The sequence below is a fragment of the Hyperolius riggenbachi genome, chromosome 2, assembly GCF_040937935.1.
Source record: "Hyperolius riggenbachi isolate aHypRig1 chromosome 2, aHypRig1.pri, whole genome shotgun sequence".
In the NCBI taxonomy this organism is placed as follows: domain Eukaryota; kingdom Metazoa; phylum Chordata; class Amphibia; order Anura; family Hyperoliidae; genus Hyperolius; species Hyperolius riggenbachi.
The window spans coordinates 535,266,705-535,294,271 of record NC_090647.1 but is presented as its reverse complement, the minus strand read 5'-3'; the positions used below and the strand labels follow the sequence as shown (position 1 = coordinate 535,294,271).

General features: G+C 45.0%; 1 protein-coding gene across 1 annotated transcript in view; it reads left to right on the top strand.

Annotated features, from left to right (window-relative positions):
• The window catches only part of TOMM70 (translocase of outer mitochondrial membrane 70), a 68,562-nt gene that overhangs the window by 7,171 nt on the left and 33,824 nt on the right, over positions 1-27,567 (top strand). Inside the window, exon 2 of the mRNA XM_068270697.1 lies at positions 20,515-20,688. Within this exon, the coding sequence (XP_068126798.1) occupies positions 20,515-20,688 (174 nt within the window). The remainder of the gene's footprint in view (positions 1-20,514; positions 20,689-27,567) is intronic.

The following is a 27,567-nucleotide window of genomic DNA, read 5'->3' as shown; positions in this document are numbered from 1 at the left end:
CATGGATGTATATACCCCACACCGGGAAATTGCTGTGGACGAATCCCTGGTACCGTTTCATGGGAGACTTTCCATGAAACAGTACATACCAAGCAAGAGGGCAAGATGTGGGGTGAAAATTTATAGGGCATGCGAGAGTGGCACTGGCTATACCTTCACTTTTAAAATCTATGAAGGCAAAGACTCCATTCTGCAGCCAGCTGGGTGCCCTGAGTACATTAGCACCAGTGGCAAAATAGTGGTGGACCTACTGAATCCACTTCTCCACCAAGGCTACCACGTCTACTTGGACAACTTTTATACAAGTGTGCCACTGTTTAAGTTCCTCTTCTCAGTCCAGACTGGCGCATGTGGGACGGTGAGAGCAAACCGTAAAGGCCTCCCCCCACAGGTAGTAAATAAAAAACTATGCAGAGGAGAGTCTTACGCACTCAGATCTGAAGAGCTCCTGGCAATAAAGTTCCACGACAAGCGGGAGGTGATGATGCTATCTACCATCCACACTGAGGCCACAGTTCTTGCCACATCCAGAACGGAACAGCGTACAAAGCCAGAGGCCATAGTCGCCTACAATAAAAATATGGGAGCAGTGGACTTATCAGACCAAGTCTTGGCGCCTTATTTATTAAGAAGAAGAAGGAAAGCATGGTACAAAAAAATAACATTCTTCTTGTTGCAGATGACCATGCACAATGCATTTGTGGTCTATCTAAAAACAGCCACAACACCAACAAGCCAACAGATGACCTTTCTTGACTTCCAGATTCAAGTCCACAAGTCCCTAATGTATTCCCCTGGCCAAATTGCACAACAGGATCCTATCCATTTGGAGAACTCAATTAGACTGAGGGAGAGACATTTCCCTGAACTAATTTCCCCCAATGAAGTGAAAAAAGCCCCCCTGAGAAGATGCAGAGTGTGTGTGAAACACAAGAGACGGTGTGAGTCACGGTATTTTTGCCCAGATTGCCCGTCAGCCCCTGCACTGTGTGTTATCAAGTGCTTTAGGGCATACCACACACTTGCAGATTACTAATTTCTTTTTTTCCTTTTTTTTGTGTTTTTTTTTCTTTTTTTTTGTTTTTTTTTTCTTTACCTGGACATATTTGACTGGCATTTTCCCCTTTCCTATATATTCATGTAACTTACAGACCCTCAAAGGAGCTCACATTTGGCATACCCCTATGTTTTTGGGGTGTTGGAGGAAACTGAATTTTTTGAGGAAAAAGAAAACACAAACAAAGTTCAAAATTGAACTTTGGACCCTGCTGCTCCCATCTTCTGACTCTTGGATCTGCTTGACCCCTGACTTATGGCCTCTGGCTTTTCTCTAATTCTGCAAGACATCCAATGGTAAGTTCCAATGTATTTGTTATCACTGTGAAGAGAAGTGATATATTCAAATTAGCCACATTTTGGATTTGTTATAACCAGGACAATGTGAGAATTCCTTTTGCAGTGTTCCTTTGAGAAGGTAGCTCACAAAATACCTACTGATGAATAGCCCTGGTTGTTAGCCTTCTATGATGGTGTCATGTGCGGTCTTTGTTTGATTCCAATCTCTCCTGGGAATATGCAAACAAACAATAGCTCTGCAACAATTAGTGCAAAAAAAATAGTGCACATTGGGTATAACTGATTGCTGCACCCAACCATTTGTTACTAAGTAAGGCATATGTTGTATCATTTTAACCGTGATGAGCTGTAGAAAAAATGTTGGTGTTTTAGGACTGAGGCCTAAGTCATCAGATTTTTTTCTAGTGCCAAAGTGAAAAAAATATGTAAAAAATATCATTTTCCAAGTTATGATTCAATTTTAGCAAAACCACAGAAGTCCAATTGTTTCAAAATATGTATATCTCAGTAGGCCTGGGTCTCTAGTTTTCAGAATGGTGACATTTGTGACCTGTTTCAAATGTTTTGACACTCCAGGGGCTTTGCGAACAAAGAATGACTGTATTACTTTTGTTGCAAAAAATGGCCTTGAAAAATGCATTAGTGCTGCTCATGGTTAACAGAGTATTGCGTGGCCAAGAAGCTATCTGATTATGTGTATAGGGTATCATTTTCACCGGGACAAGCAAGAGAATAGTATTTGGGGTCTTTGAGAGACAAGAACTATGTTAAGTGTTTGTTTTTTTTGTGCCAAAGTGAAAAAAGATGTAAAAAAATACCATTTTCCAAGTTATGATTCAATTTTAGCAAAACCGCAGAAGTCCAATTGTTTCAAAATATGTATATCTCAGTAGGCCTGGGTCTCTAGTTTTCAGAATGGTGACATTTGTGACCTGTTTCAAATGTTTTGACACTCCAGGGGCTTTGCGAACAAAGAATGACTGTATTACTTTTGTTGCAAAAAATGGCCTTGAAAAATGCATTAGTGCTGCTCATGGTTAACAGAGTATTGCGTGGCCAAGAAGCTATCTGATTATGTGTATAGGGTATCATTTTCACCGGGACAAGCAAGAGAATAGTATTTGAGGTCTTTGAGAGATTAGGCATATGTGATGTGGTTTTGTTTTAGCAGCAAATGAAATGAAAAGCAATGCAATTGTTATTTTCACATACTCTGCACCAAACTAATACACTTGTAAAAAACACCAAAAGTGACAGAATTGAAAAGTGAATACTTAAATAGTTACCTTAGGGACTCCGCTTTTTAAATATGTATGTCATGAGGATGTATTACTGTTTTTTTTCCAAATAAAGGCTTGTAATCATTGGTAGTGTGCAATGAGAAAACAAAAAACACAACATAGAAAAAATGCACCTTTATTTCCAAATAATATATTGTCACCATACTATGTACTAGGGACATAATTTAAATCTTGTGATAACCACGACAGATAGGCAGATAAAATGTGTGGGTAAAATGTTCAGTAGCGTTGTTCATTTTAAAACTATAGAGGCTGGAATTGGAGAAATAGTGCATTTTTTCATTTTTTCCCTCGTTTTTCTCTTTAAAATACATAGACATTTTAGTAGTTACTAACAACAAATGTCACCCTCCAAAAGCCAAATTTGTGGTGAAAAAAACAAGATCTAAATAATTTATGTGTGATGAGTAGTGATAAAGCTATTAGCGAATGAATGAGAGCAGCGCTGACAGGGGAAAATTGCTTCAGTCCTTAAGGTGAAAATAGCTGTGAGGCTGAACCGGTTAAATGCAGAATTGGACACGTGGGAAAGTGTGACCCTGCACTGTAACAGTGGGCTGTAATGGGATCGGGGAAACTTCTGCTCTACTGCTGGGGTAAGAATCTAATTTTATCACTATTTAGTTATGCTTTAACTGATGGCTAATATGGTACACCTTTACTGTAAAGAGCCCTTCCCTGTAATGGTGGGAAAATTCCCTTTGCTTCATATTCTGCTTGTTTCCTGTTTGCCTCTTCAACATTCTATAGGTTTTTTTTTTTCTTCTTTTACCAGATCCCAATGTCTGGTACACCATACAATTTACCGTCAGGCGGGGTGAATCGATTATTTCCAACATGTCTGATTGTTTTCTGATTGATTTTGTATAGAAGTGGCTGGATTATGTACTGGTTAAGGGCACCGCCTTTGACATGGGAGACCAGGGTTTGAATCCTGGCTAGGGCCAGTACCTATTCAGTAAGGCGCTCAAAGCAAGACTCCCTTACACTGCAGGGTGGCCTCCTGAGCGCGTCCCAGTGGCTAAAGCTCTTGAGCACTTTGAGTCCAACAGGAGAACAGCGCATTACAAATGTTAGGAATATTATAGGATTAGAAGTGATTGGAAAATCAATCAGAAAAACTAGCTAAAATCCGATCAGGCCTGTTGGAAATAATGCATTCAACGCCTCTATCTGGCAGGAAATTGCATGGTGTGTACCTGATCTAGATCTGTTAATATAATAGAGGATCACCTGTGAGCTGCATTTCCCTCCTTCACTAAATGAGCCCCGGTTTCCCTGCCCTTTGTGTGACCTCCCCATCCCTTCTATGTGCGTTCCTACTTTCCTGCAGCCTTCTTATTATATATACAAATGCCAATCCTTGCCGTATGTCTCGTCTATTTATCCCATTTGGAATACGCTTCTCTTGCAGCCAACTTTTAACCGTTTCTCATCCCACGTTGTTTTATAATTGTACGGAGGTCAGGCAGGCATTGTAGAGGATGACCCTGGCGTACTAAAGCTACATACTCACCAGGAAATGGATCGGGGGAACCCACCAGGGCTGTGAAGTGGGTACAAAAATCATCCGACTCCGGGTACCCAAAAATTTCTCCGATGCCACAGCCCTGGAACCAGGCCTGTGGAGTTGGAGTCGGGGCAATTTTGGGCACCCGGAGTTGGAGTCGTTGATTTCATAAACTGAGGAGTCAGGCGTCAGTCGGTTGATTTTTGTACAAAATCCACAGCCCTGTTAAGTATTAGACTAAGGAGTCGTAGCCATTTTGGGTACCCGGAGTTGGAGTCGTGGTTTCATAAACTGAGGAGTCGGAGTTGGAAGATTTTTGTACCGACTCCACAACCCTGCCTGGAACTCATGGCGACACGACCGGAAGAACGAGCATTTCCCAATGCATCCTCCTACCGCAGAACATGTGACAGCACACAACGGGCGTGAAAGAGACTTCAAACAAACGCAACACTTTGTGCGGGACTTGTCGAGGGTCTTAAAGATCCCATCCTCGGTAGTAATCCTAATTGCCATGCATTGCAAAACATTGTTCGTTTAACCTCCCTGGCGTTCAATTAACCCAGGATTTCGGTGCAAAAAGTGATCCAATTAATTTTCATAACCTTTTTTTCCTGTAACTTGCCAAAATGTGTCAAGCAAGAGTCTATTATACAGTGCATGCAGTGCACTGCATACAGTGCATGTCTGCACGTCAATACTGTTCACAGCATGTTTTGTATTGACGTGTATAACAGGCAATACCGCTAGGGAGGTTAATCGCGGAAACCATGGAATCGATCTCTTGTCGCACAAAAAATTACAGATTACGGTAAAAGTTGCATCATGGGCACATGCCTGTGATGCCCACAGACCAGGGGTGCCGATAGGTCGATTGCATGCTACTGGTAGATCGCGACTGCCTGCTGATTAGATTGTGTCCTGTCAAAATCTGCAGCCGCAGCTGTCAGATTTTGCTGCCATAGCAGCATCAGGGAGAAGAGGCGTGGCTGAAGGGAAAAGGAGCAAATGAGGAGACAGTATCTCCTCCCCTCCAGGCTGCGACTTAGTGTCTTAGTGTCTTCTCCCCTCCAGGCTGTGTGACTTATGTCTCCTTCCCTCCCGGCTGTGACAAGAAGCAGCAATGTGTTTGTACCGTATGTTTTGAAAATGGGAAGAAGGATTGTGTGACTGCCTAACTGCTGGGATAGAGAGGGGGAAATTCAGGGCGTTCTGTGGGGGAGAAGCAGCTATTCGCTAGGCTTGGGGAGGCTGGGGGGAGGGGTAGTAGAATTGTGTGACTGCCTATGTATGCTACAGGGGAGGGGGGTGGTAGATCTCGTGGACTCTGTTTATATAGTAGCTCGCGACCCGAAAAAGTGTGGGCACCCCTGCTTTACACTCCCAAGCTGAGGAACATTGCAGTAGAGAAGTAGATTTAGCAAACTTAGTAGTCAGCCATGGCCTGGCAGGTGCATATGTTGTGCAGATGAGCATTGGACGTGTGAGTGTGGGCCTGTCATTCTGTTTTTATTGTTTTGACAGATCTGACAAAACTTTTATGAACCACTTTGTCTTTTTGTTATTGCCTTTTTGATACTAAATGCACGTAATGATGGCTCAATGCATTTGCACAATTGCACTGTATTAGCCCCCTTCCTATCCCTATTCCCATTAAACATATTCCCATATGTTTGATTTGGCAAACTTAGTCTGGACTAGGTCTTAACTGTATGCAATTCCCTGTGAATTTGGGTACTTTTTGACCGTGGTAAGAAAGCTGAAAAAGGAGTTCCGGTATTTGCAATTCTTTCAGAGTAGCCAAGCTAAAAGTCACCAGGTCAATGGCAGGCTCTGTCTTAAAGAGACTCTGTAACAATTTTTTCAGCCTTAGTTCTTCTATCCTATGAGTTCCTATGCCTGTTCTAATCTGCTGGGGCTTACTGCAGCTCTTCCTAATTACACTGTCTCTGTAATAAATCAATGTATCTTTCCTCTGTCCTGTTTGTCGGGCTAAAGCTTGATTGTGTGGAATGTGCAGGGCTGCTTGTGATTGGTAGAAGCGATACACACCCTCTGCAGGCCCCCTGCACACTCACACACTATGCTTAGCTGAGCCTATTAGAAGCTGGTTAGTTTGTTTGTAAACATTGCCTAAAACTGTTAATTACAAGCCAGGATTGCAGCTGAGAGTGGCAGAAACAGCACAGAGGGGCACAGGAGAAAATAAAAAATTGAATGGTATGCTTTTTAGTGTAAGAATATTAGAGTACAGATTCTCTTTAAAGAGAAACTGTGACCAAGAATTGAACTTCATCCTTATCAGTAGCTGATACCCCCTTTGCCATGAGAAATCTATTCCTTTTCTCAAACAGACCATCAGGGGGCTCTGTATGGCTGATATTGGGGTGAATCCCCTCCCACAGGAAACTCTGAGGACCATGGTCCTGGCAGTTCTGCCTGTGAACCTCGTTGCATTGTGGGAACGAACAGCTGTTTTACTGTTTACAGCTGTTTCCAACTGGCAAAAAAAGCAAGCAGCATCTCCTGTCACTGACATCACCTGCCAGCAGTAAAAATGTCTCCATGTGATAAATGTCTGAATGTAAATCAGGACGAGGAGAGACTTTACAATGGGCAAACGCTGACTAAATTATTTATACATAATTATTGTAAAAATGAAGCACTTTTTTATTACATCATTTTCTCTGGAGTTCCTCTTTAAGGAGTATGGATGGGAAGGGGGGTTCTGGGTGAAATACTCACCTGTCATGACGTCTTCGGGTGACGCTCTTTATGCGAGCAGCATTTCTACTTACCTGGGTCTTCCTCCAGCCCCGTGTACTCCAAGGGCTCCCTCACTGTCCTTCCAGGCGTCTCCATTCTTTTGCTATCTTCCCCGGTGATGGAGTCCAGGGTGTGGTTTGGAAATTGCACCTGCGCAGTTCTGATTTACATGCTGTCCCTGGGATGAGCATCCCGGTTTTCATAGTCGACAGGAGGACTCCGTTGCATATGAAGATGACTGGAAAGGGAGTGGATCCCGAGGCCAACGAGCAGCGCCAGGTCACGTCTACAGTAGATAATCTAGCCCATAATGAGCTTTAGTCATATTTTTTTTTGTCCCCAGCTCAGGGGTACTTTTTAACCTCTGTATGACCCCTGTACACACTGGATTCTGTTCCCAGACAGCTGCCTCAACTGAGTTCCGTCTCTGCATGCATGGCTTGATGCTTTGTTCGCAAAGGAGCTACCGGTAATTTACACATTCGTTTACATGAATTGTCAGTAATCTGTTTTCTCCCTCTCTATGAAACTTTTTAGGCAGCAAACAAGCTAAAGCGCACCAAAAGAAAGTGGTGAAAAGTTCAATAAGAGAGAGTAGAGGTGCATACACAAGCTAAATAAACGTCCCCCTGAAAGGGACCCTGAAGTGAGAGAGATATGGAGGCTGCCATATTTCCTTTTAAACAATTCCAGTTGCCTGGCTATGCTGCTAATCTGTTTGGCATCTGTAGTGTCTGAATAACACCAGAAACAAGCATGCAGTTAATCTTATCAGATCTGGCATTCATGTCAGAAACACCTGATCTGCTGCATGCTTGTTCAGGGTCTATGGCTAAAAGTATTAGGCAGATGATCAGCAGGACTGCCAGGCAACTGGTATTGCTAAAAGGAAGTAAATATCAGGGGTGTGGAGTCGGTACAAAAAGACTCCGACTCCGGGTACCCAAAATGGCTCTGACTCCTTAGTCTAATACTTACCAGGGCTGTGGATTTTCTACAAAAATCATCAGACTCCCGACTCCTCAGTTTATGAAACCATCAACTCCGACTCCAGGTACCCAAAATTGCTCCGACTCCACAGCCCTGGTAAATATGGTAACCTCCATAGCCCTCTCACTTCGGTTGTCCTTTAAGCAATACCAGTTACTTGGCTCCTCCTCCTGTTTGATACTCTGCCTCATATACATTTAGCCATACGACCCTGAACAAGCATGCAGCAGAAAATATTTTTCTGATGAGATTAGCTGCATGCTTGTTTCAGGTGTTGCTGCCAAATAGATCAGCAGGGCTGCCAGGCAACTGGTATTGTGTAAAAGAAAATAAATATGGCAGCCCCCATGTAACTCTCATTTCAGGTTCCCTTTAGCAAACTGTCCTGGATCATTAGGGTGACTGTGGGGAATGAGTGCTGTACAGACACGCTGCTTGTCCAAACTGCATGCCCTGTTTAATGGAGTAGAGGGTATGGGCAGTGCACAAGCAAGCAGCAACTGGTGTGCCAGGCTAAGTTGGCTGTTCTAGTGATTTGACATGTCTGCTTATGCCTACAGCCTAGGTTGCGCTCTGGCAGCTACCAGGGCTGTGGAATCTTTACAAAAATCATCCGACTTCTCAGTTTATGAAACCACCAACTCCGACTCCAGGTACCCAAAATTGGCGATTTTTAAAAGCGCTTGAGCAGTATTGCTCTATGTGAGTGTTCTTTCTGGGCGCAAACGCGGGTCCTGCACCATTTCCTGTGAGTGTTTGCACTTCAATGCAAGGTATATAGAAATCGCAAAGCGCTTTGAAAAACGTTTTGGTGATCACTTTTAACAAAAAAAATTACATTGTAATTATTTAGTTCCAGGGCAAAGAATTCACTTCCTGATAGTTGTCAGGAAGGAAAGATAAAATCGCCAAAGAAAAGCTCTTAAAGAGCAAATCGCTCTGAAAGCGCTGGGAAAAGCGATTGCGCTGGCGATTACTAATGAGAACAAAACCTCAAGTGGCTAAAGAGACACCTACGGCTCTGGAGCTGCAGACTCTGGTCCCTGCACTAATTATCTTTCTGTCAAAAACCTGGCCAGCACGGGCAGCTCAGAGAAACATTACCACTCATGTCTATTGGATTTTCTATTTAACCTCCTTGGCGGTAACCCCGAGCTAGGGTCGGGGCTGAAAACTGCAGCTCAGAGAGGTAATCCCAACCTCTGCTCGGGGTAGCTGCCGGAGGCTTTATGCAGAGCAATGCGCACAGCAGGAGCGTTTTTACATACCTCCCAGGGATCCTGATGTCTGATGCCATTCTTCTTCCTCTCTTCCGGGGCTCTGCTTCCTGCTGGTGAGATTACCAGCTGTCATGACAGCCGGTAATCTCACTTTAGAGTTGCAGCGCCACCCGGAGGATGGAGGCATAACTGCAGTGCTGAAGCCAGGGAGGCGTATGAGTGCTGGGGCTGTGCAGATCTCCCTAATCTGCCCTTAAAAAGGACTGTGTTTTGATCCTTCACGATATAAAGGACCTTACCCAATAGTATCTTTTCAATGTGCAGATCTCCCTGGCAGCATGATTTTTTTTCCAGGTTTTAGGGTCTGATAGAGTGCAAAAAAATTGTACCGCTTTTGGACCCTAAAATCCAGAAAGAATCATACCGCCAAGGGGGTTAAAGTGGATCCGAGAAACTTTTACTCATTGCATAATTGTGTTCCTTTCATATACTTTATGCGGCATTCCTCAAGCCAAATACTTTTTTTGTTTTGTTTTAATACTCTAATTCCCTATAAACTAAACAAGCCTCACCCACAGCTTCTCCAGAGAGCCTTGGCATTCTCAGACTCATGTAGGAAGGGCTTATGGAAGCTCAGTGTGGGCAGGAGGAGGTTACTAGCCAGAAATTTCAGAGGCAGAGGGGAGGAGGGAGAAGGAGTGGGGATTGAGCTGAGGGCTGCAGATGCTATCAGCTTGCCTGTGTGTAATGTGACACAGAACATGGCTGCCATCATTGTATCACAAGAATAAATCATAAACTGTTTAAGGTTGTTTGCAACTAGATTTGCGGAGTAAACTATCTAAACTTTAGATAAGATATATAGACAAGTTACTTGTCATAGTTTTTCATCTTGGATCTGCTCTTCTGTAGCCCCCTCCCACCAGACTATAAAGCATGCCATAGCTTTTTAAATCAAGCTATCCGCTCCTTGCAGCTCCCCCATCACCCCCCTCTGGAAGAGGCCAACTAGCAGGCTAGCCAACTTGCACCATCCCCCACCCACAGGGCAGCCCCCACATCTATCCTCTCTGAAGCAAAAACTTTTTTTTAAAGATGTCATTTAAAAGATATCATCAAACATGCAATCCAGTGATCTCTCAATTGAAGTAGTAATTTAGAGTTCCCCTTTAAACAGGTTTGGAAACTATTGGCTGATTTTATTTATTTTTAAAGAGCTCGCCAAAAACATCCTCTGGGTTTTCCTGTATTGATCCAGAAGTCCATTAACTGATCAAATGTAAACACTCATTAAAAAGGCTGCGTAGTAAAGCAGACAGCAGTATAGTTAATGGCCATTGCTTTGTATATCAGCAGAGGCTTTGTGGGAAGTAGTCTGCAGTGCAGGGAGCTGGTCACATGGGTATCCACCAGCCATGCGGCAATGTTTGCAGCTGTCCAGTGTTGTGGGTGCGTAGTAGTCTAAAGGTGCACATAGAATAGATATAGCGATGTATGGGCAGATCAACCAAGAGACTGATCTCTCTCTCTCTCTCTCTCTCTCTCTCTCTCTCTCTCTCTCTCTCTCTCTCTCTCTCTCTCTCTCTCTCTCTCTCTCTCTCTCTCTCTCATATATGAAATCTGATTGGAGAGAGATCTGTTGGCTGCCCATACACCCACAGACAGATTCCCGATTGATTTTCAGCATAAAATCTCATCGACCTTGTGGTGCTGCCGACGCCACCTGACCGCTGTCCTCCCAAATGTTAATGTGTTCTGTACAAACACGCTTGTTGCCATAGAAAAAGCTAAGTACCCGGGGGCAGAGTTACACCTTCACCGATGGGTCTTAACCGCTTCCGGACCGTGTTGGTTAAAATCTACGTCCTGCAGGTGGGTGGGTGGCTCTGACAGGACGTAGATTTCACCTTCCCCGCTGCTCTGCAACCACCGCAGCTCACTCGCCCTGCCACCTATATGACGGCAGAGCTCTGTGAGCAGGTTAGAAGCTGCTGTCATTGGTTCCTGACCGCGTGATCACTGTGAGCCCATCATATTGGCTCACATTGATGGACAGGGTCAGGAGCCAATGAAAGCAGCTCCTGACTGGCGCACAGAGCTCTGCTGTCATAGCGATGGCAGAGAGAGGGACTTGCGGCAATCGGAGAGCGGCGGGTACGTGCGGCGATTCGTCGGTAAATGCCGTTTTGTGGTACCAGCAGTCTATGGTCATTAAGGGTTCCAGAGACTGCTGGTACGCAAGAGGTTAACATATAAATGAACACTGATACTGGACTGCCATGTAGATAATAAACATAGAAGTGAACATGGGTGCACTGTATACAATGTGTCCAACTCAACATGTTTCGCCCGAATATGGGCTTCGTTAGGAGCTCAGTGGATAAGACATTAGTGACATAATCACACACACACCACAGCATATTTTGTACAGCATATAGCCCAGAGCTTAGGAGAGCAGGAAAGCAATTTGCAGCCTCTGTAATGTTCTCTAGTGTGCTGACTGGCTGCAGTCCCCGTAGTATTGATCAGTGACTTCCTCAGTTATATATGGATGAAGGATCTTCATTAAATGCTGTCAGTGAATGAGAGGGAAGCCTATAATAAGCAGTGAGGATGGTGACAGAATGTGCTTACAGGTGCATGCTGTGTGACGGAGCGCAGAGCGAGTGACACGGCCATATTGATCCATGAGCTATAAAACCCCACGTCCGCTATTCATTGTGTCATCCGCCATTCCCCAGATTGATGTCTGATGGGTTTACTCTCGGCTGCGACAGGAAGTATTAGCTGTGCTCCATTCACTGCACATTCTGCAGGTCTCTGTCTCTTTCTGGCCTGACCCACAGCAGTAAGCAGGAGTACAGTGAGTTCTGCTCACGCATATGCTGGCAATGCAGTACATGGAGTCTGAAGTACATTTATTAAATCTTAATAAGACACAGAGGCATGTCTTGTGCACAATGTCCTGCCTCTCTGTCCTGCACCGGCCCCAGTTGTGCCCCCCCCCCCCCCCCCCCCGAAAAATACCACCACGCTAGCAACTATCTACTTTGTCTTTGTCGCTAGCCTGCTAATTACCTGCGCTTGTCAATCAGCATCTCCTCCAATGCTGGCTCTCCCTGCCTCTGCTAGCTTCCTCCAATCAGAAGCTAGGCCGCGACCCAGGAAGTACTGGAGAGGGGAGGCTCTGGGTTATAGAGGCTTCCCGTTCTCCTCCCAGTGTCTTCGTTCCCCTGCAGGCTCCCCTGTTAGCAGTCCAGGACCATTCGGCCATGGACTGCTCTTACACGTTGTGCAGTCTTCAGAAGCACTCAGGCGTACGCCTTCTCTGGTGTACTCGCGTGTGCGCAGTATAGGGCCGCTGGTCTTCAGAAGCCTGAGAAGCCTGAGTGCTTCCAAAGATTGCCAAAATCTCCCGCAGCAGGAGATTCAAATGGAGGAGCCTGCAGGGGGGACAAGGACACTAGGAGGAGAATGGGAATGCTCTATATTGGACCCAAAGCCTTCCCTCTCCTTACGTGAGTACTGTATATGTTTTATAAAAAAAAATCCACTTCAGACTCACTTTAAAGAGGAACTTTAGCGAAAAGGGGAAAAAAAATGAATGGATACATTGCAAAGTGAGAAGTAAAACAAATAGAAGAGATTGAGAAATTATTGATATTCGCCATGTAATTTGTTCATGTCATTTGATCTACGAGCCTGCGGGTGATCATCTTCACTACTAGCAGATGAGAAAAAAAACTAGCAGTCTAGGAGGGAAGAAGCAGGTTGGCACTACTGCAGGAGCGGGTGTCTTGCTGTGGTGTAACGGTATTCCCACTATCAGCCTAGCGTGCTCAGGTTATAAGGCATGTTCATAGTGGCAGAGGAGGCAGGAAGTAGAGGAAACCGGCACTGCTGGAAGCTGTATTTATTATCCGATAGATAAGTGGTACATGCGTGTGCAATAAAACAGGCTGTTAGCGCTGTGGTACAAAAAAAGCAAAGTTCAAGTAGCTAGTGGAATACCTGTTGTGGTGCGGTGGGTGCTGGGTGCTTAAGCCTAAGGCTAAGGTATTCCACTAGCTACTTGAACTTTGCTTTTTTTTGTACCACAGCGCTAACAGCCTGCTTTATTGCATACGCATGTACCACTTATCTATCGGATAATAAATACAGCTTCCAGCAGTGCCGGTTTCCTCTACTTCCTGCCTCCTCTGCCACTAGAAAAAAAACTAGACACCACCAACTGCACTACTATAACCACGCCCACAAACATTGCGATAGGCTAAAAGGGATTTTTTTTTTTATATATATAGATATACATATGCACAGAGGGAGATAACCGGTTGCATGACAGTTGGTAACAAGTATTATTTCCTACAATGCAACGAGGTTCAGACAGCAAATTGTCAGGACCATGGTCCTGACATCACACTGTGGGAGGAGGTTACCACAGTATCAGCCATACAGGACCACCTGATGATCTATTTAAGAAAAGGAAAAGATTTCTCATGGGAAAGGGGTATCAGCTACTGATTGGGGTGAAGTTCAAGCCTTGGTTACAGTTCCTCTTTAACGTTGGGTTCACACTATGCTATTTCCTGTCCGAACGACAGGGATCAGACAATTATTACCGTTGCGTCTGATCTGCTCCCGCTGGCCGCTTGTGATCCGGTGCAAGTGGGAACCGAGCGTTAATGGATACCCGAGGTGACATGAGATAGACGTGGATATGTAGTGCCAAGCACACAAATAACTGTGCTGTGTTCCTTTTTTTCTTTCTCTGCCTGAAAGAGTTAAATATCAGGTATGTAAGTGGCTGACTCAGTCCTGACTCTGACAGGAAATTACTACAGTGTGACCCTCACTGATAAATTCCCAGCTATAAAACACTTTCCTAGCAGAAAATGGCTTCTAAGAGCAGGAAAGAGATAAAAGTGGTCAATAGTTCATAGATTTTAGCTCTGGCATACTTCAATGAATGTGTCATTGAGCAGAGACAATGAAAAAGTTAAAACTTTAAAAGTAGATTTAAACATAAAATACAGGTGTCCTTTTAAGGTCCACACTTCACAATCCATAGGGCCAATGTCAGATTTACCAGATCACTTATTCTGCGTAAAACTGTACATTTTCCTGTCCTGAGTATAGGAAATAAATCTCTTTCCTGTTTTGAGTTGGAGGAAGTCACATAATGAATCTCAGGAGTTTTGTGTCTGCTGTGATTTGATGCTTCACGCTGAACAGAGAGGAGCTTGTTCTGCTCACTGGAATAAGTCCTGTCTGCGGGAGATAAGCAGAACAATAAGTAAGACAATCGGCAAGGCTTGCTATCCTATCCTGTGCGGTTATTGTGTTACCTGCCTTTCTCTTTCTCCTGACTGAAGAATGTGGAATGGCTTGTGCTGGTGGCAAAGTCCATTGTTTATCTACGCGGGACCTTTTCTGTGGCCTTGCTGCACGCTACTGCGGCTTTTTCACAGTGATTTGACCTGCTGAAATGGTGTTTAAAAAGAAAAAAGCAGTGCATTAGTTATTTTATATTTATTTTTGATGCATGTGATTAGGCCTGAAGGATTTTAGTAAAAATTTGAATTGAGCGATTTCGATTCGATTTTCTTCAAATCAAGCTTTGTGCCCCGTCTGTGCCTGTTTTTGCCCCTCTGCCCCGTCTCTTTTCCAACACGAGTCCAGCGAGGCCCGTCTAACCACTTTGCCTCCTGCAGGCTCTAATGCACGGAATACTTCCTTTGTCATGTGACCTACAGGAACCTGGAGTTTTGCCAAGCACAAGAGCCGGCAGATGGTGATAGAGGTCGGACAGCGATGGACTCGTGCAGAAGGTATGTCCAATGCTGCGGGCCGCAAGCGCCGGGACTTTGGGTAAGTTTGAAGCCACTTCTTCAAACTTCCCCATGTGGAAATGACATGATCGCGATAATTGCTCCTTTGCTGATTACGAAATTGTGATCTTTGGGATCGTGATTAAGGTTTAAATTCAATTTATCTTTCAGGCCTAAATGTGATTCCTTTGCTGTTGAATTTAAGTCAGTTTATCAACTAGGACTGTAGGCTCATTCTTAACCCTCTGGGCGATACAATTATATCGCCCAGGAGGGGGCGCAGCACTATTTTTTTAAATTTTTTTATTTTTTAAATCATGTAGCGAGCCCTGGGCTCGCTACATGATAGGCGCAGCGGCATCCCCCCACCCACTCCGATCACCTTCGGCGATCAGAGTAAGCAGGAAATCCCGTTCAGAACGGGATTTCCTGCTGGGCTTCCCCGGTCGCCATGGCGACGGGGCGGGATGACGTCATAGACGTTGTGACGTCAGAGAGAGTTCCGATCCACCCCTCAGCGCTGCCTGGCACTGATTGGCCAGGCTGCGCAAGGGGTCGAGGAGCTGCGCGGCACGGCGGGTAGCGGCGGATCAGCGGTGATCGGAAGTTACCCGCAGCTAGCAAAGTGCTAGCTGCGTGTAACAAAAAAAAATTATGCAAATCGGCCCACCAAGGCCTGAGAACTTCTCCTGTGCGACATACCCCGAGCTCAGCTCGGGATTATCGCCCAGGAGGTTAAAGTGGGTCCGAGATGAACTTTTATTCATTGCATGATTGGGCTCCTTACGTATAGTTTATAGGGCATTCCTCAAGCCAAATTTTTTTGTTTGTTTTAATACTCTAATTACCTATAAACTAAACAAGCCTCGCCCACAGCTACTCCAAAACGCCAAGGCACTCAGACCCATGTAGCAAGGGCTTATGGGAGCTCAGTCTGGGCAGGAGGAGGAGGAGGTTACTAGCCAGAGGTTGCAGAGGGGAGGGGGGAGTGATTTTTTTCACAGGCTGAGGGATGGAGATGGAGTGGCAGATTACCTGTGTAATGATGACAAACAGAACATGGCTGCCCTCATTGTATCACAGGAATACATCATCATAAACTGTTGAAGCTGTTTGCAGCCAGATTTGCTGTGTAAACTATCTAAACTTTAGATAAGATATATAGACAAGTTACTTGTTATAGTTAGTTTTTCATCTCGGATCCGCATTAAATGAAACCAGAGACCACATAATATAAAATGTTTTATACATACCTGGGGCTTCCTCCAGCCCCATCTGCACAGATCGCTCCCACGCTGCCATCCTCAGTCTTCTCCTGCACCAGTACTGGGTCTCATCTCTTCAGCCAGTCTGTGCAAGAGAAGTGCGCTCTATGTATCTCTCCGGCAACCGCAGCTGCAGAAGACTGAGAACGGCGGCGTGGGAGCAGTCCGAGCGGATAAGGCTGGAGGAAGCCCCAGGTATGTATAAAATGTTTATATTATGTGGTCTCTGGTACACTTCTAGCTGAATCGAAAAACTGCCCTGTACCTCCTATGTGCCTCCAGTGACCCCCTCTGCATCACCTTCTTTCCCCTGTACCTTTAGTGTCCCCCTCCGTGCCACATCTTTGCCCTCAGTGTACCGCAGCAAAATGTTATTTTACGGAGAATTACATTTTTCCTTTGAATCTTTTTTTAGAATCGATTTTCTCAAACTACAGGAGAAACTCGTAAAGGTGTTCTAAATAGAGTGCATCTGTGTGTAATCTAATGTCAGTACAAATACAGCTGCTCTGTGACGGCCTCAGAGGTTGTCTAAGAGAATATTGGGAGCAACAACACCGTGAAGTCCAAAAAACACAAGACAGGTCAGGGATCAAGTTATTGAGAAATTTAAAGCCTGCTGAGGCTACAAAAAGATTTCCAAAGCCTTGAACATCCCACAGAGCACTGTTCAAGTAATCATTCAGAAATGGAAGGAGTATGGCACAACTGTAAACCTACCAAGACAAGGCCATCCACCTAAACTCACAGGCCGAACAAGGAGAGCGTTGATCAGAAATGCAGTCAAGAGGCCTATGGTGACTCTGGACGAGCTGCACAGATCTACAGCTCAGGTGTCAGTCCATAGGACAACTATTAGTCATGCACTGTACAAAGTTTGCCTTTATGGAAGAGTGGCAAGAAGAAAGCCATTGTTAACAGAAACGCATAAGTCCCATTTGCAGTTTGCTACAAGCCATGTGGGGGACACAGCAACCATGTGGAAGAAGGTGCTCTGGTCAGATGAGACCAAAATTGAACTTTTTGGCTAAAATGCAAAATGCTATGTGTGCTGGAAAACTAACACTGCACATCACTCTGAACACACCATCCCCACTGTCAAATATGGTGGTGGCAGCATCATGCTCTGGGGGTGCTTCTCTTCAGCAGGGACAGGGAAGCTGGTCAGAGTTGATGGGAAGATGGATGGAGCCAAATACAGGGCAAACTTGGAAGAAAACCTCTTGGAGACTGCAAAAGACTTGAGACTGGGGCAGAGGTTCACCTTCCAGCAGGACAACGACCCTAAACATAAAGCCAGGGCGACAATGGAATGGTTTAAAACAAAACCTATCCATGTGTTAGAATGGCCCAGTCAAAGTCCAGATCTAAATCCAATCGAGAATCTGTGGCAAGATCTGAAAACTGCTGTTCACAAATGCTGTCCATCTAATCTGACTGAGCTGGAGCTGTTTTGCAAAGAAGAATGGGCGAGGATTTCAGTCTCTAGATGTGCAAAGCTGATAGAGACATACCCTAAAAGACTGGCAGCTGTAATTGCAGCAAAAGGTGGTTCTACAAAGTATTGACTCAGGGGGCTGAATAATTACGCACACCCCCACTTTGCAGCTACTTATTTGTAAAAAAATGTTTGGAATCATGTATGATTTTCGATCCACTTCTCACATGTACACCACTTTGTATTGGTCTTTCATGTGGAATTCCAATAAAATTGATTCATGTTTGTGGCAGTAATGTGACAAAATGTGGAAAACTTCAAGGGGGCCGAATACTTTTGCAACCCACTGTACAAATCCTGCAATATATCTGCAGTGTCTACTTTCATGGAAGCAGACATAGGGTTAAAGTGTACCAGAGACTATTTAAAAAAGTTTTATACATACCCGGGGCTTCCTTCAGCCCCATGTGCAGGGATCGCTCCCACGCCGCCCTCCTCAGCCTTCTCCAGCGCCGGTACCGGGTCCCGTCACTTCATCCAGTGGTAGATGGTCTGCACAAAAGAGATACGTAGAGAGTGCACTTCTTGCGCAGACTAGCGTCTCTGGTACACTTTAACATCCTGTGTTTACAAAGTAGCTGCTCTACCAAGGTAGCCAGCTGACACAGTTAAGAGGTAATTTTACACTTGTGATTAGTCACAGATGAGGGGGAATTAGACAGGCTAAACTCCAAATACATACAGGGTGCATTTTTCTGTTTTCCTTGTGCCCTGTGCTAGAGTTCAGGTCCACTTTAAATGTTGTAAATAATATGTTCTGGTTAGTTCGTAGCACACTGGGGTTTTGTTACCTGAAGCCTTCATTCTTGGTTGTATCGGTTTGCTATCTAGCATAAAAGGTGTCCGTTGACGTAGGTAGCCTCCTCTGCAGTGTTCCTCAGAGTTGTGTAATAGTCAGATGACTGACATTGTAATTTATGCTGCAGCTGCAGTCAGAATTATCCTCCCCGCATCATAGATCAAAATAGGATTCTCAGCGTATTGTTCAATGATGTTAAATCTCACTTATTTTTAGGTTTCTGAAAAAAAGTGTTGGTGTTCTTAAAGGATACATCTAGGCTATAAGAAAAGTCAAAATCCACTTCCCTGGGGCTTCCTCCAGCCCCTGGCAGCCGTCCTGTGCCCTTGCCGTAGCTCCGGTTGCTCCCGTTGTCCTGCGCTGCAGAAGCAGACCTCGCCAGGTCGGCTTCCGGGTCAGAGTCTTGTGCGCTCCACGGTGCGGGTCACGTGGTCTAGCCGACGTCATCAGGTTTGTACTGCGTAGGCAAAGTCGGCTTCTGTAGCGCAGGACAACGGGAGCCACCGGAGCTGCGGCAAGGGCACATGACGGCTTCCAGGGGCTGGAGGAAGCCCCAGGTAAGTGCATTTTGATTTTTCTTTTAGCTTGGCCCTCTCCTTTAAAGGCTCTTTTTACCCATTTTTTTTTTCATTAACATGTCATTATGCCTCTACCTGTAGACTAGCAGTAATGCTGGGAATACACAATGAGATTTTTCAGCAGATTTACTGTCGGATCAATTTTCCGATGGTTTTTTTATCATCAATTTTCATTCACTTCTGTGAGAAATCGAAAACGAAAAATAAGATTGGACCTGTCGGAAATTATCTGTCGAACCCTCTATCTGCCAAAATATCTCATGGTGTATTCCCAAAATGACACTTTTCAAATACATTGGGCACAGACAGCCAGAACTGAGGATATGTCAAAGAACTTAAAAGGGGGAGGTGCCCAATTCATGAAAGATATGCTAATAAGCTGTTAATCTTATAAAAAAAAGAGGTCATCTTATGCTAGTTACACGCTATGAGATTTTCTGCCAGATTTACTGTCAGATCGATTATTTCCAACATGTCCGATAGATTTCTGATAGGAGTGAACAGAAAATACTTGGAAATCGGTCAGAAAACAATCGTAAATCACAGGGCTGTGGAGTTTGAGTCGAGGAATCGGAGTTGGGGCAATTTTGGCCACCCGGAGTCAGTCGTTGATTTCATAATCTGAGTCGGATGATTTTTGTACAAAATCCACAGCCCTGTTAAGTATTAGACTAAGGAGTCAGAGTCGAGGAGTCTGAGCCATTTTGGGTACCCGGAGTTGGAGTCGTGGTTTCATAAACTGAGGAGTTGGAGTCTGAAGATTTTTGCAGTGACTCCACAGCCCTGGTAAATCAGATTGGAGATGTTGGAAGTAATCGATCTGACAGAAAATCTCAGTGTACCTAGCATAACCTCTTGTGAAGAATTTGAACCGGTTTATTTTGAAAAAAGGTCTATTAGAGCACATAAAATGGACACTGCGTTTTGTAGGTGCTTGCCTGCTTCCTCAGATCAGTGAAAAAACAAACCCCCTTCCCTCCCACATATAGGTAGTTTCCGATATAGATAGCCAGGGGTAATCCCCCAGCACAGTTAGCCAAAGTGTGTCTCTCTCCTCCTCCCCCAGCATTGGTGGCTGCACCTATGTCAGTTTCACTCGCTCATTGCTACTGCCATTCACAGGTCAATAAATCACTTTGATTAACCGTCCATAAAAGTATAGATTTTGGCACTGTCTAAATTAGCCGGTCCAAGTACCCGTGTAACGACCCTGAGGAGAACGCTATTCACTCTGTGTCCTGAAGTGATGCATTATGGGATGAACTGCTTGCTCGTGTGTAGCTCAATGCTTGCAGATACCCTCTGTGTTAGGCATGCAGTGTGGTACTCGGTATTATTAGAGAAAGGAAGTAGCTCATTGGCTAGTTCTCGATGGCTCATTGCATTTTCTGTTCCCTTTACAGAGTCCTCTGGAAAAAGCACAAGCTGCGAAGAACAAAGGCAACAAGTACTTCAAAGCAGGTCGATTTGATCAAGCCATCCAGTGCTACACGGAGGCCATCAGCATGTGTCCCCCCGATAAGAAGGTGGACCTGTCTACATTCTTCCAGAACAGAGCAGCAGCGCATGAACAGCTTGTGAGTACACATTACTTCCTGGCCCGGTGGCAGTGTTTGTTCTGCAAAAGCTTTAACTCCACCTCCAGTGACAGATCTAATTGTATTGCGTATAGCTTGGTAGTCAGTATACTCAGATATTAACTTTTACAGCCACTCAGAATGTGCAAGTGTGCATGTGTGGCAATTACTGTATCTGGGCCAAAGGTCCCAACTCACGGGGGGGTGGTGTCTCACTCTGACCACACCCTCCCAATAAGGCTTGTGCTAGCCTGTTTGTTAGGCAGACCTCCCCCCCCCCCCCCCCCCCCCCAAAAAAGAGTATTTTGGGAGACCAGAGATCTTTTTTACTGGCTTTAGCACTCCTAGTAAATGAACATCCTGCAGAGATCACCTGACAGGACTAAAGATGTCGCCACCTGTGGTAAATTTCAGAATGTAAATCAGGGAGAGGAAAGATAGTTGTTTCCTACTGCAGCGCGATCACCCCGTGGACGACATCACCTGACCGGTAATGCAGTTTTTTGCCGATGTTGAGCACAATCTTGTATGTAATGTGAATGGCAGTCCCATTGGCATTGTTTGGATAGAGTATGGCTAACTTAAATGACACGTGACCCAAGCAAGGCTACCCGAGGTAAACACAGAGGTGTGATCATGCTGGATTCACATACCTCTGTATGTTGTCCGTTCCTCTCCTCGTTCACCGCCATGCCCTGTAATCACTCTTTGAAAAATGTGACTTTTGGCAGAGGCATTCTTGCAGCAATGTTCCCTCATAACCCCCACCCCTATTCCCTTCCCTTAGAGAGAACATGAGGCGTGTTTGTCAAATCATATTAGGACACAGAGGCTCCGGCCTCTGTAAGCTTCCTCCAATTGGAAGCGGATTCAGGGAAGGGACACAGGCGGGAAGCCGCGCTATACAGGAGGCGGGGGAGCAGCGATGAATGACAGGCAGAGGTAAATAGCAGGCTAGCGACAATCTGCTTGTCGCTAGCCTGTCGCTTTTTTTTAGGGGGGGGCTGGAGGCATAATAGGAAACAGAGGCTGGTCACTGTACACAAAACATGCCTGTGTGTCCCAATGTGATTTGATAAACATGCCTCAGGTTCTCTTTAAGGGGAGTGAATGGGGTGGGAAAGAGGAGGGAACTGAAAGGTAATTGGAGGAAACTTCACAGTAAGCCCGCCTCTTCCTGTCTGAAAAGTTGACTTTAGCCAAAACGTCACGTTTTTCAAGGAATGATAATGGAGAGCAGGGGGACCGAGAAGACCAACGTACAGCACACAGGGCTATGTGGATCCAGCATGAACATATGTCTGTGCTTACCATGGGTAGCTTTGCCTCTGGTCAGGGGTCCTTTAAGTCCTAAAATCCATGAATGTCACCCAGGTGCTGATATGGCGGTACCTCTTGGCTCACAGTGGTTTCTGCCTTGTAACTGTGAGTCAGATTTTGCCTAATCTCAGTGATGGTGGAGCTGTGAACCGTATGCTGAGTCTGAACAGGTCTGAGATGGTTCTGGAGGTTTTCCTGGCACACTGTGAGATGAGTTGTCACAGCATGCTCATGTAATTCACTCTAACCTGCTGCTTGGGGGAGGAGTCAGTGCTGCATTCAGCCAACCACCTGCATCTGGAGACAGCAATGATTGCCGTGAGTCAGTGGAGTCTCACTGCTATTAGATAACACTTCCTTTTTTATAAGCTTTTTTTATACTGACATGTTCCAACACCTTTATGCTTCGGTCTTCTGGCTTGGTGTGCGGTGACTGCTGTACTTTCATTAGTAGGTTCAGTATCTACCCAGCACACATGGTCAGTAAGAAGCCAATCATTTTGTCTTGCATGCAAGCTTGGAATTGGTTCAGTCAAAATCTGCAAGAAATGCATTTGATTGGCCCAAATCCAAGCTGCTTAGTTTTCATGAAATTTGCTTGCAAGCCAGAACTACTAGCATCTCGCTGATTATCCCCAGTACAGTCCCAGTTATCCGGCACAGACTGGGATGGTCTGATGCTGGATACATGTAATGTAAATGTAGTAAATGCATAGTAGTGCGCAGTGGAAACCACTTACAAGAGCTCCTGGCAATGGACCTGTTCACTTTCTGCAGCTTCCAGCTTCTCTGCTGCATTCGCTCTGCATGTCTCCTGGTGACAAGATGCAGGTCACATGACCTGTGGGTCTGGTGACACATTTAGGAGCAATACAGAGGATGCAGCACAGCAACCGGACACACACACACACACACACACACACACACACACACACACACACACACACACACACACACACACACACACACACACACACACACACACACACCTCTCTGCCCCTCCACTGCCGTGCTATTGCCCCCGAGATTAGCGACATCCCTGAGGTAAAAACAGGGAGAGGGATTCCCTGTTTAAATGCCCGACAAGGGCGTTCCCGCAAGCTTTCAAGAGCTGCAAGCTCTCTCCCTGGCCACGCCCCCCACCGCTCCCCCGCCTCCCTGCACGCTACTGTGAGAGATCTCTCTCCTTGCAGCATTGTGGCCCAGAGGTCACAGGAGTGGCAGTTTTTGCGGCTACCTGATCCGCTCAACCCCCCGCATCAGGTAGCCTACATATTTTTTTTATTTTTTTTTTATGAGCCCGGCTCTGGCTTTTTAAGAACTGGAAAGGACCGGACTGTATTGAGGTTTAAAGCGGACCTGAAGTCAGAAGCTCCTCTCTGTTCTAAAAGATAAGCAACAGCAGAATTACCTTTACAGAAAAACATTTGTTGCAGCCCTCAACTCTTGCAATAAATCTGCAGCGTGTCTACTTCCTGCTTTCGTGAAAGCAGACATAGGGTTAACATCCTGTGTTTTACAAATTAGCTGCTCTGCTGAAGCAGATGAGTTTCCTGGGCTGACACAGCTGAGGGATCAAATTATGGATGATGATTATTACAGGGCTGTGGAGTCTAAAAAAAAAAAAATCCACCAACTCCGACTCCTCTAATTTGCATATTACAATCTTGTTGATTGAAAGTATGTAACATGAAATTCATCTCTTAACTGCCAACGCTTAGGAATTTTACAAGACAACTGAAGTGAGAGGGATATGTAGGCTGCCATATTTATTCCCTTTAGTCATAGACTAAAACTAGTCCTTGGTAAGAGTACTTGTAGAAGATCCAGACAGGAACAAAGAACATCTATCAGGCCCTAGGCAATGTAACTGTGGGTACATGTAAGAATGATGTGCAGGTACTCTGCAGGGGAATGGGGGGATTCTTCCTCTATTACACATTCTTCATGTACAATCTGAACCAGGTTTATGGGTGACAGACAACACCTCTGTGTTCAATGTGCACAACATTCTCAGTGGATTCCCTGCAGCTCTGTGGGGAGTGCATATGTAGAGTATAGTACTACGGTGTAACAAAGTAAACCTGACACAGATAAAATAAAACTTTTATACATACCTGGGGCTTCTTCCAGCCCCCTTTAGGCTAATCAGTCCCTCGCTGTCCTCCTCCGCCACCTGGATCTTCTGCTGTGAGTCCAGGTACTTGAGCCAGCATCCTGCTTTGTGCATCTTATGACTCCTCTGCAGCAAGGTGGTTTGTGGACAGCTTTCTGCCCCCTGTACTCCAGAGTACTTTCATAGAGCAGTTGTTTTATTATGAATCGGGATGATACCATTCATTGGCTAACTTAAAGAGGAACTTCACCCTAAACAAACATACTGTCATTAAGTTACATACATACAGTGATGTGAAAAACTATTTGCCCCCTTCCTGATTTCTTATTCTTTTGCATGTTTGTCACACTTAAATGTTTCTGCTCATCAAAAACCGTTAACTATTAGTCAAAGATAACATAATTGAACACAAAATGCAGTTTTAAATGATGGTTTTTATTATTTAGTGAGAAAAAACACTCCAAATCTACATGGCCCTGTGTGAAAAAGTGATTGCCCCCCTTGTTAAAAAAATAACTGCATTTTTCGGACCATAAGACGCACCTAGGTTTAAAAGACAAAAAACAGGAAAAAAAATTATTCTAAACCTGGTGCGTCCATGGTGCAGGGGCGTCTTGTGGCGCTTCTTCCCCAAGCTGTACAGTGTTGCAGTACACAATAGATAACAAAGCTGGGGTCACAGTACCAGCTGGTAATAAAAAAAAGGTGTATGAAATAAATATGAGAAAACAAATAGGCTGAACTCGATGGACGTATGTCTTTTTTTCAACCCAAATAACTATGTAACACTAGTATAGAAGAATAAAGGGGCTAAACTAGCCCCATCATAACAATGAAAATCACATAAACAGTCAGATAAAGCCCATAAAGCTAGCCATTAATACCAATATAGCATGATTATATTTAACAATGCAGCAAACTGTTAAGCCAATAAAAACACAGATTAGTGTACACTCATGTTTACATACCACATACAGCCAAGCCAGTATAGAACTCTGGAGGTCCCCTGCAATAGCGAGCTAGCTGCAGTGTTTGGCAGTGTCCAGAAATTCAGCTCCGGAGTGCGGCCTACTTCCGGGGGTGAAGCCGGGGCCTAAAGTAGAATCCTCATGCCGCCTGCGCGTGGGGGTCGGCGCGGTAGTCACCGCGATATTGCCACCGGGTATTTTGGATCCATGGACCTCTAGAGGGAAGATGAGATACCCCTGAGGACCTGCTGGATGCAGGTAGGGTTTAAATTGCGGGGATAGAACTGCTCACGGCAGTGGAGCCCAGGCTGCCTGTGCATCGGGTTGGCACGGTAACCACCTCGATCCTGCCGCCGGGTATCCGAAATCCGTGGTCCTCAGTAGGGTGAAGGTGAGGGACTCCTCAGGACCTGCTGGATGCAGGTAAGAGTTGAAATTGAAGGCATAGAAGTGCTCATGGTAGCGGAGCCCAGGATGCATGTGCATGGGGGTCGGCACGGTAACCACCACGATTCTGTCGCCGGATATCCTGGATACATGGCCGTCAGTAAGGTGACGGTGAGAGACCCCTCATGATCTGCTGGATGCAGGTAAAAATTTTAATTGCGGGCATAGGAGTGCCTAGGCTGCCTGTGCATTGTGCCGTCACGGTAACCACTTTGATTTTGCTGCCGGGTATCTTAAAGCTGTGGTCCGCAGTAGGGGGGAAGGTGAGAGACCCTTCAGGACCTGTTGGATGCAAATTACCGGCATAGAAGTTAACCGGACAGCAGAGCTCTCATGCCTGCATCTACAGCCACGCTAAAAATGCCCCCCCGACGCTGTGCATAAGTCAGACACCGATCATTTCTGTTGCATTCGGACCATAAGACGCATGCAAATTTCCCCCCCACTTTTGGGGAGAAAAAAGTGCGTCTTATGGTCCGAAAAATACGGTAACTGTGGTTTATGACACCTGCGTTCAATTTCTGTAGTCACCCCAGGCCTGATTACTGCTACACCTGTTTCAATCAAGAAATCACTTAAATAGGAGCTATCTGAAACAGAGAAGTAGACAAAAAGCACCTCAAAAGCTAGACATCATGCCAAGATCCAAAGAAATTCAGGAACAAATGAGAACAAAAGTAATTGAGATCTATCAGTCTGGTAAAGGTTATAAAGCCATTTCTAAAGCTTTGGGACTCCAGCGAACCACAGTGAGAGCCATTATCCACAAATGGCAAAAACATGGAACAGTGATGAACCTTCCCTGGAGTGGCCGGCCGACCAAAATTACCCCAAGAGCGCAGAGAAAACTCATCCGAGAGGCCGCAAAAGACCCCAGGACAACATCTAAAGAACTGCAGGCCTCACTTGCCTCAATTAAGGTCAGTGTTCATCACTCCACCATAAGAAAGAGACTGGGCATAAACGGCCTGCATGGCAGATATCCAAGGCGCAAACCACTTTTAAGCAAAAAGAACATTAAGGCTCGTCTCAATTTTGCTAAAAAAACATCTCAATGGGAAAATACCTTGTGGACCGATGAGACAAAAGTTGAACTTTTTGGAAGGTGTGTGTCCCGTTACATCTGGCGTAGAAGTAACACAGCATTTCAGCAAAACAACATCCTACCAACAGTAAAATATGGTGGTGGTAGTGTGATGGTCTGGGGTTGTTTTGCTGCTTCAGGACCTGGAAGGCTTGCTGTGATGGAACCATGAATTCTACTGTCTACCAAAAAATCCTGAAGGAGAATGTCCGGCCATCTGTTCGTCAACTCAAGCTGAAGCGATCTTGGGTGCTGCAGCAGAACAATGACCCAAAACACACCAGCAAATTCACCTCTATTTGGCTGAAGAAAAACTAAATGAAGACTTTGGAGTGGCCTAGTCAAAGTCCTGACCTGAATCCTATTGAGATGTTGTGGCATGACTTTAAAAAGGCGGTTCATGCTAGAAAACCCTCAAATAAAGCTGAATTACAACAATTCTGCAAAGATGAATGGGCCAAAATTCCTCCCGAGCGCTGTAAAAGACTCGTTGCAAGTTATCGCAAACGCTTGATTGCAGTTATTGCTGCTAAGAGTGGCCCAACCAGTTATTAGGTTCAGGGGGCAATTTCTTTTTCACACAGGGCCATGTAGGTTTTGAGTTTTTTTTTCTCGCTAAATAATAAAAACCATCATTTAAAACTGCATTTTGTGTTCAATTATGTTATCTTTAACTAATGGTTAACGGTTTTTGATGAGCAGAAACATTTAAGTGTGACAAACATGCAAAAGAATAAGAAATCAGGAAGGGGGCAAATAGTTTTTCACATCACTGTAGTTATGTTAATTAAAATAGATAGGTAATATAATCTCTTACCCACCCCGTTTTAAAAGAACAGGCAAATGTTTGATTTCATGAGGGCAGCCATCTTTTTGGTTTAAAGGAGGTGACGGGAGCATGAGACACAGTTCCAACTGTCCTGTGTCCTGATCACCCCTCCCAG